Consider the following 10512-nt stretch of genomic DNA (forward strand, 5'->3'; position numbering starts at 1 on the left):
GAGCATTTTTACCCGATAAGCCATCTTTCTTACTAGACCTCCACGAACTTTTGTAATTATTATTTACTAAATACTTCAGTTCCTTTGAATGATGCCTGGAAAGACTGCCCTAACATTAAACTAATTATATGTACATCCTTATCAGAAAACTGACACAAGTACACAACAGGGAAACTTATAATCAATTACTGTTATGATACAATAGCTGTATTGGAATTATTTTTATAGTGTTTATCATTTTAACTGTAATTTTCTCTACCATCCACTCCCCTTCAACACTTTCCCAAAAATAAGACCAAAAGAATGCATTTAAGTGACATACAAAAAGACAATATTTATTACTTTCTTACAAGTACTTGAACAGAAAGACTCATAGTTGAAGACATCACCAAAAACATTATCATTATTTCTTGTATCCCTTTAGTGCCCAGATTCAGAAAAAAAAAAAAAAAGTTATCTGAAAGAAAAGGAACGATCCTCTTTACACCGGGTTTACTTTATGTATATGGAGGGACAATCCATATGCGAACCTCCAAGTTTCTAATAAGCAATGTACTGATGTCATTAAGAATTACTAAGGCCCAGAGATTACTTTTGTCTGTTAAAACAAACTTCATCGTATTTACTGTTGCTTTTCCCCTCTGGTATTGAAAGAGGAAAATGGAAGCAAAATATGATGTCCTTGTCCCTATGCTGCCAGACTCTAGTATGATCTCCAGGGCATTTCAACGCATCCTCTTCTTTGCCATCAAAAGAGGCCAACAGTAAAAACGGCTCTGTGCAAAGCAATTAGGTGCTTTCCTTCCCAGAACTACGAAACCCTGGATAAGGGGTTATCTTCCTCTTACACAAGAAAGCCAAGTCTTCTTTCTAGTGAATAGTAGGAGAAACTGGAACACCTACAATGTCTGCATCCCAGCTGCAAGCTGGCAAACAAAACAAAAGTGCCAGGAGGAAATACCTGTGCATAAGTCAGTCATACCATGCACCCTAATTTTATGAAATGCCAGGCACAGCGCTCCTCTACTACCGTGGAAGCAAGGTTCCCTTTTGTCCCAACTTGTGGAGAGCAGGGGTCACTTATCTTCCCTGCTTAACAAGAGATGCAAGTAGCCTTATGTTATTAATAGGAATTTAGAAAATGCCTGGTAATTTATGATATGAAGTTCTTCAGTCCTTGCTTGTGATCCATGTGTGTGTGAGAAAGAGAGGGAGGGTACCTCTCTCACACTGTTTTAAATTTGCTAGAAATAGTTGGAATAAGGGGAATATAATGTATATATGTGTGTGTGTGTGTGTGTGTGTGTGTGTGTGTGTGTGTATTTATACGTATATATTGTGGGAATGGAATAGAATGGAAACCTAACATATTCAAAAAGTGAGTACATAGTTGGGGCTCCACTTGGCTCCCTCTCAGTAAAACACAGAATTGACAGGACTATCTACAGCATATAAAACAGCCATCCTAAGGCCTATCATGCAAACAAAGAGAAACAGATACAAATCTTCCCCCCCCAAGCAAATAGAGCTAAATTCTAAGTGAAGAAAAGACATCATCTCTATTTAGAAAATATACAGAAACACCAATTGCTTAAAAAAAACCTCAAATAATTGTAGGCTCACAGGGAAGCTGCAAAGTATGTATGCCTTAGTCATTGTTGTTCAGTCTACTCATCTTTTACCTGAGATGCAATGTATTCCCTGTTCCACTAGATAGTCTAAGCAAATGTGTATCCTCAATTCTCCCGAAAGTCAAAAGGCTATAAGAAAAGAAGATGGGGGAGTAAGCATACCAGGGAATAAGCATAGGAGATAGGAAGCTCAAAAGGTTGGGACATGGATATCTGGAGATAAAGAAAGTGCTAAGAAACAAGGATTACCAAATATATGTAAACGAAGGGGTGGGGGTCCAGTCCCTTGCACTTAAGGGTTTAGCACACGCTCGCTTGATACACAGTCAATACTTGATTTGAGTCGCAGAAGTGAAAGGGTGTGCATACATAATTAGAGACTTCTTGCTTCCAACTCGAATACTAGGTTATTTTGCCTCTAATATCCTAAAAAAAAAAAAAATCCTGCAATGATATGAAACAGCCTTGGTGGAGAAGCTGCTTCTGCCTCTTTTGTACGTGTCATCTCTGTGACCAAGACGATTTCTGGGAATTTTAAAGCAGAGGAAAATGCTATTGAAGTGGATAATGATACCACATTTGAATAATCACAAATATTACTCAGTGGGCTCCCAAACAATAGGCAGCAGATTGTATTGGTTTTGTTTGCTAGACGTTCTATGGGAGTCAAGTACAGTATTGGTGTAAACACCCCAAATGAGTTTCCTCACAACAAAAATTTTTTTTATGTTATTCCACAGAAAGAATACAGAAAAAGCAGAGATTCCTTAGGAAGCTCTCACAACTCCTAATAAGATGAACTGATGGTCACTGTAATCCCTTTTTTATCCTCAGTTTGGAGATTTGGCAAATGATGTCTGCTTTTAAGATTCAACAAGCATGAGAAGAACTCTGCTTTCTTCTTAAAGAGCTCCATTAGTTTGGATTTTTCCGTGCAAGATTCACATCAAGACGTGCTGCTCTTAGGAGCTGCCTGTTTTTCCAAGAGTCCAGCAGTTTCAGTTTCTCTTTAACAAGTCCTTGGATAACAAATGGGGAATGCAATAAATCTTCACAGGGTCACATTGAAGGAAAAAAAAGAAATCAATTATTCCTATCACTGAGACACTCTCTTCAGGTTTTCTATCAGCACTACCGAATCCGTTTCTTCTTTGGATTGTTTCTCATAGATGTCATACTTCTTCCAGTGCTGGAAGGGAAAACAAAAACATATACAGTGACTTTTGTCAACAATATCCTTTCCTTGAGCACTCTGATTCAGTGCTTATTTTAAGTTTGCATACACAGGAACCATAAGTGCAATGTTTTCCTGGTTTGAGTTTTTTAATATAATTTCATTTAATTTTTATTTTTATTAATTACAATTTATTTACTTTGTATCACGCATGTAGCTCCCTCCTCCTCCCCTCCCAATCCCACCCTCCTTCCTCCTTCTCCACTCATGCCCCTCCCCAAGTCCACTGATAGTGGAGGTCTTCCTCCCCTTCCTTCTGATCCTAGTCTATCAGGTCCCATCAGGAGCTGGTATGAGTTTTTATCTAATATTATTCATCTAGTTGGACAATTAATGAAGCCAAACAATCGAGAATTACCATTAAAGATGGGGAAAACATAAGATTGTTACATTATGATTAATAGCTGTCTGAAGAAGTGAAGAAATTTAGGTAGTTCTGAAACTAGAAACAGTATTTTGGAAATGAACAAAAGGGTGGCCTGCCTTTCACACTGTTTCAGCTGGGCTTTTATTTTTCTACCACTCAAACTTGACCATTGCTCCAGAAAAATCACAGGCTCACAAAACCCACTTAACATCTAGTGAACAAGACAATGGATGTCCCCAAAGCTTTAGGCTTAAAACCTATGAAAGGCTCTATACTAACAGCTTTATCTAACATCATTTGCAAGACCTTATTTGCTAGACATTATGTATATTGAGCTCATTATATATAAGACAAGCTCCTCCTGAATGGGATTAAAGTGTGTCTTTCATGGTAAAAAGCCAATATTCTGGTCCCACAGCCTTTATTTGTCAATCTATGAAAAGAGTGAAATCTAAATTCAGTTCTCTCATCTGTAAAAATAAAGCTGCTAGACAAAACAAAAAACAAAAAGAAAAACAAACAATCAATAACAACAAAACTAGAGGTGGGCAAACTATGAGGCATGGGCCAATCTAGCTAACTGTCTGTTTGAGGAAGTCAGGTTTTATTGAACTATAACCATTTGTTTTTGTATGCCAATAGCTGTTTTCATGCTGTAATATTTAAATTGTTACAAGGAGTGAATGACATAAAAATAAAGAAGCCTTTGAAGGGAAAAAAAAAACAAAAACAAAAACAAAAAACTGTCACTACTCTCTGGCCAGGATTATGTCTGAGTTCCTTTTCTCCACGGGTGTTCTAGAGTTCACTAAGCTTATGGGAAGCAATGGAAGTCAGAAACAGAAACATGAGCACCCTTTTCAGCTGTGTAAGGCTGTGGCACTGAGGAAATTAAGGCCATCTAGTATTAGTGAATGGCGTTAGAAGCTGGACAGGGCTGCTTAAAATATTCATTTTTCACCCTAAATAAGATATTTAACCCTAACATAGCTAACAGAGTTGCTAAGGTTAAAAATACTGACAAGTCCAGATGCTGATGGGAGTGCATAATTGGATCGCTCAAATATTATTGGTGGAAATGTAAAATAGTAGATTTTATAAAACTGAACATACACTTAGCACATGACCCAAAAATCCTGCTCCTGTGCATTTATCCAGAAAAGTGAAAACATGAACATAGAGACTTCTGTATAAACATTTTATATCACCTCTACTCATGACAACACAACTGGATATTCCCTGATGTCCTTACAGAAGTGAATATTTAAACTATAAAGTACTTCTTAGCAATAAAGACAAGTAAACTGTTGACATATGCAACAATATGATTATTTCCCTAATGTATTATTACTAAGTGAAAGAAGCCAGACTTTCAACCTTCCTAATGCTGTGACCCTATAATACAGTTTCTCATGATGTGGTGACCCCAAACATAAAATTGTTTTTATTGTTACTTCATAATTGTAATTTTGCTAGAGTTATAAATTATAATATAAATATCTGTATTTTCTGATGATCTTAGACTATGTGAAAGGGTTATTTGACCCCTAAAGGGGTTGTGACCCCCATGTTGAGAACCACTGTTCTAGAGTGAGGGATACATCAGGAAATGACAGAAGTAGTCTATATCTCTACTGGAGTGGTGACTACAAAATTGCATTTATTTGCTAAAATTCTTCAAACTGAAAACTTAAAAAAATACATTTTATTACTGGTGAGTTGTCTTTTAAAAAATTCTATAATTTTGAACAATGTGAAATGAGCAGACTTCTAACAAAAACAATCTAAAAATTATATAATCTTAAAAGCAATGGTTACTCCATAAGTGGCACTATGCCAGCTAGCTAAGCATTTGAAAACCAAAGTGAAACCCTCCCTCACAGGCTACACCATAAAGCCTTGATGGATTAAAGCCCTAAATGTAAAACACAAAGTCAACTAAAGGCATAAGGGAACATCTATATACCTCTCCTGCGGGTTAGGCTTTCTGCACATAAAAGATGATTTTTTTTTTTTTACAAAGGTGGTTTTACTGCAGAAAACAAAGAAAAAAATCATTTCTTTATAATTAATCACCATGAATGGAATCAAAGGGCAACAATGGTTGACAAGACAAAGGATTAATATTTAATATAGGAGGCTAGAGATATTGTTTGTTAGTAGAGTACTTGCCTTGCATGAATCAGACCCTGGGTCCCATCCTCAATGATCCAAAAAAAAAAAAAAAAGCTTCGTATGTAAAGAACCTCATAAACCACCAAGAAAAAGATAAAAATTTCAGGGGGTGAAAGGACAAAGGACAAGAATTTTACAAAATAAATAGCCTAAGTCCATGCACTGATAAAACATAAAAAGCCTGTTATATAAAATTTCCTCACCTAGTAAAACACCCATTTATTAAAAAAAAAATTACTAAACAGCACATTGGGAAAAGTGTGTTCAAACTAGTATTTGAACCCTACAACTAGTAAATCTAGACATTTGTATACCCTAGTTTTAATAAATACTTCCTGTGAATATATAATTGTTTAAATTCTCATGTTATGCATAAGCAATTTGAATGTTTCATTTAGCAACATATGTTACAAATTCTTATAAATTGGCAAAATGGAACTATCTCATTTCCTTTACCTCAGAAAACTATTTCACTGCATGACTGCACCGTAACTTATTCAAACCACACAACCTCCCTGGATAATAATTTGTCACATCAAATCTACAAATTTACAAACTACAAGCTACTTGGGGAATAGCTCAGTAGTATGACACTTATCCAGCATGTGCAAGCTTCCAACCTCAGTAGAGAGAGAAAAGAGGGAAAGAACAAAATCCAAAACTCTATTTGTACATCAAAGGCTGCACAAAAACAAATGGCAGATGGTGGGATTTGACTCATAGTTTGTAGTTTGCAGAGATATGATGGCAGGAGGTAACTGTGGCAACATGGTATGGTATTTGTCTCTGTCCAAATGCAATCATTTAAAGAATTAAATAAAAGAGGAAGGCAAAGACAGACAGAGGCAGGCAGGCAGATAGATAAATTTTACTAACAGACTTTACACCTAAACTAGATGAAAAAATGATTCCCAATGAACCTAAATACAGGTTTATGGGACAAACAATTTATAGTTACATGACAAACAGTTGTGGAAGAATACACAGAAAAAATGAACATGGCATCCAAGAGATCTGAGAAGTTGGTGGGAACTCAAACATCAGTGAGCTAGTTTCTGAACATATTCCAAGGATGGAAACAGTCTGCCAACTCACAAAAAGTCCATGATCCAGACATGAATTCTCAGAACTGAGTATCTTCATCTCCTTTGCAGGATGAAGCTGCTCTCTGAGAAGAGACTAGTGGGAATAGACTCCAACTGATTGGCAGGTCAGAGGAAAGAAATGGTTAAAAAGAAAGAAAATTCTGATAAATGTAGAGATGGAGAGGACGAAATGAGGGATGGAGGAAGAACTTATAAAAAGAAGAACCCCAGTACTTGGGAAGCAGAGAGGATCACGTAAGCTCAAGAAAGCTCAAGGGTTACAGAGTAAGTTCTAGGCAAGTTAGGGCTACATAGTAAGACCCTGTCCCAATACTGAGTCCCACCACCAAAGAGAAGTAAAAGGAGGCAAGTGGGAAGGAGGCAAGACATTCTGGAAGTCATTCATATTATAATTTTAAAAATTTCTCTAAAGAAATAGAAGGAGGCCTATATAGTCATGAAATTAATAAAACAATGGACCTAAGAACAGCCTCTTTCTCAAAGTTTAGGAAAATCATTTCACATAAAAGTGAACAACAGAATAATATCCTCACAGAATTATAAGTTGCCAGAAATATGCTCATTAAAACTATCCTCTAGAAGACATTGTACACAGTCCCGATAAGACCTGATGGGTCAGATGGAAGGGGCGGAGAACCTCTGCTATCAGTGGACTTAGGGAAGGGCAAGGGAGAAGAAGAGGGAGGGAGGATAGGATTGGGAGGAGATGAGGGAGGGGGATACAGCTGGGATACAGGAGACCAGGGAGGGAGTTGGGGAGGGGGAGGGAATGAGGGAGCGGGATACAGCTGGGACACAGAGGTAACAAATTGTAACTAAAAAGAAAAATAAAAATTTAAAAAAACAAAGTGAATAAACTAAAAAAGTTTAATTAAAAAAGAAAAAACCTATATTCTAATATGTCAAAATTATACCAAGAAAAATTTACATGGAATGAGAAGTTATAAATCCCATAAAGGAATGTATAAAAATGCAGAATTAGAGGGATTCAGAAAGGAGAAGAGAAAACTCAGGAAAGAATTAGAAGTAAAGGGAAATAATAATTTCATTTCAGAAATGAAGACTAAGCTAGAGGGAACATAGGCAAATAAACACAACAAATCATTAGGTAATGTTTTCAGAGGGTGAAATGGAGAGTTTATATAATTATCCAGGAGGGTGTGATAAATATAAAAGAAAGGCAAAGACAACAAGAGTGGAATAGGTTAGAATCCCTCATATAAAATTCTTCAGAATAAAGTGCTTAGGGTTTGCAAATTTATTTTATAATTGAATATACACACACAAATTAATATTTTGTGGATGGGACCCAAGTTTTAACACAAAATTCTTTCATGTTTCACACAAACTAAATAACTCAAAATAATGTTATATAACCCATTAAAATTTTGAGCATAAAACAAAGTTCTAGGAGTTAGAATTTTCTGTTTATGGTACTATATTGGCCCTCAAAATATTTCAGATTTCCAGCATTCTAGATTTTAGATTTTTAGATTAGAGCTGTTCAGTCTCTACCTTGAAAAAAAAAATCAACCCAGAATAGCCAACATCGACATTGATTCTGGTAAGATTATTGGATTCTGTGAAAAAAATATTTTGAAAAGCCAAATATTTTAATTCAGAAATACTATTATATTGTCAGATGTCTTTAACAATATTTCATACCAAAAGAAAGTATATAAAGACATTTATGATAATCAAGGTAGGGTGTGTGTGTGTATTGCATTGTTTTTGTTTTTGGGTTTGTTTGGTTTTTTTTGACTTTTTGTTTTATTTTGAGGATTTGGTTTTGTTTTTGTTTTTGTTTTTGTTTTTTTTTAAAGAATTTCTTATGTTTGCTGTCACAACCACTGTGAGTTCATGTGTGCAACTGCCCTGATGTATCTGGAAAGCAGCTTCCTTTTGATCATCCATCATCTTTCTGCCCCCTCCTATCACTGAGCCTTGGTAACTCAGACCCAGAAAGACAAATACCACATGCTTTCTTTAATCTGTGATATTAGCATTGACCCTTCAGATATGTTTGGTACATTTAGAATAACCAAAAAGGCCAGGAGCTTACTAAAATCCCATGGGAAAGGTGACAGAATGCACTGGTTTAAAGTTAATAATGGAACAGGAAAGGTTAAACTGGATAGGGGATGGGAGAACAAGCTACAGGAAAAATTAACACTACAGACATTTAGAAAAGGTCATATGGAAATTTACTATAGAGGAATTTTAATGCAGCAACAGGGCTTTTATGGCAAAGAATCACATCCAAAAACCTTCTAGGTCCATTGTGATCAAGCTGGGATATAGACATGCTCTAGAATATAGTATGATGTGGCTAGAATGCACACACAGTCTAAATATATACCTTTAATCCTAAATAATGAAGGTAAAGTTAGTTTATGCTTAAATGTGACATCTAATTGAGGAACAGAAAAAGTGACGAATGAGAGAAAGATTTGACAAAATGACTCAGAGATAGAATACAACCAATTCTTACAAGAAGACCACAAAGAGAGGCTAGATAAGAGCAACATTGAAAGAACGAGAGACACAGAGAGACAGAGGACATTTTTTATTGTGAAGTTTTTACCAGCACAATTTTACAGAGACAGGTTGCAGAAAGAACAAGCTAGATACAGGTGAAGACAGAACAAGAAAGAGAATGAGAAGGAACAGAAGATTAAAACATATTGCCAGATCAAGAAAGTGGACACAGGCAAAGGTGATTAATCCTCATTTAGAAAGACAAATGGGATGTGCATTGAACTTATGACAGGAGTCTACCACAAAAGGCATCTGAAAGACTCTATCTAGCAGTGTTTCAAAGCAGACACTAAGACTCATAACCAAACCCTCGGCAGAGTGCAGGGAATCATATGAAAGAAGGGAAGTTAGTATGATATGGAAAGGATAGGAGCTCTACAAGGACCAAACATATCTGGGCACAGGGTCTTTTCTGAGACTGACACTCAACCAAGGACCATCTATGGATATAACCTAGAACTTCTGCTCGGATGTGGCCCGTGGTAGCTCAGTAACCAAGTAGTTTTCCAAAGTAAGGGGAACACGGACTATTTCTAACAGGATCTCAAGGGCAAGCTGTTTGACCCCCCCTCCCAGGGAGGAGCAGTCTGTTAGGCCACAGAGGAGGACTTTACAGCCAGCCCTGAAGATACCTGATAAAACAGGGTCAGATGAAAGGGGAGGAGGTCCTCCCCTATCAGTGGACTTGGAAAGGGGCAGGGAGGAGACCAGGGAGGGAGTGTGGGGTTGGGGAGGGAATGAGGGAGCGGGATACAGCTGGGACACAGAGTTAACAAAATGTAACTAAAAAGAAAAAAATAATAAAAAAAAAGAAAAAAAAACTTCACACACACACACACACACACACACACACAAAAACATATTGCCAGAATTAGTTTGAGGCCTGGCAGAACAATTCAGTCAGAAACCAAGAGAAGCCAGTTTGAATCAGTCACCTTGGAGAAGAGTTTAGGCCAGAACAACTGAGGTGAATGAGACAGCGAGAGTTCAGAAAGAGCTTGAAAGACATGGGAATGGCTCTCATCCCATCCCTCATCTGAGTGAATAAAAATAACATTTACAATTTACTGCTGTAGAAGCTTCCTAAAATGTATACATACACAATACTGTGTTGGATAAGAAAAGAAAAAAAAAAAAACAATTTGTAGTTGGGTGCAGTGGAGCATGTCTCTAATCCCAGCACTCTAGGTGGCTGAGGCAGGCATATCTCTGCGAGTTCGAGGCCAGCCTGGTCTACAATGTGAGTCCAGGAAAGCCAGAGCTACACAGAGTAACCCTGTCTTGAATAAAACAAATGAGGGAGGGAAGAGGAAGGAAAAAAGGAGGGAGGAAAGGAGGGAGGGAGGGAGGGAGGAAAAGAAGGAGGGAGGAAAAGAGGGAGGGAGGGAGAGAGAGAAAAAGAGAGAGAAAGAGAAGGAAAGAAAGAAAGAAAGAAAGAAAGAAAGAAAGAAAGAAAGAAAG

General features: G+C 37.0%; 1 protein-coding gene across 3 annotated transcripts in view; it reads right to left on the reverse strand.

Moving 5' to 3' along the window:
• Positions 1 to 314: 314 nt before the first annotated feature.
• The window catches only part of Il13ra1 (interleukin 13 receptor subunit alpha 1), a 67581-nt gene continuing 57383 nt past the window's right edge, over positions 315 to 10512 (reverse strand). For all 3 annotated transcript variants that reach the window (XM_055604982.1, XM_055604983.1, XM_055604981.1), the window contains one exon: positions 315 to 2820. In XM_055604982.1, the coding sequence (XP_055460957.1) occupies positions 2728 to 2820 (93 nt within the window). In that variant the 3' untranslated portion in view covers positions 315 to 2727. The remainder of the gene's footprint in view (positions 2821 to 10512) is intronic.

Source organism: Psammomys obesus, unplaced genomic scaffold, assembly GCF_907164565.1.
Source record: "Psammomys obesus unplaced genomic scaffold, mPsaObe1.curated_primary_1811, whole genome shotgun sequence".
NCBI lineage: Eukaryota > Metazoa > Chordata > Mammalia > Rodentia > Muridae > Psammomys > Psammomys obesus.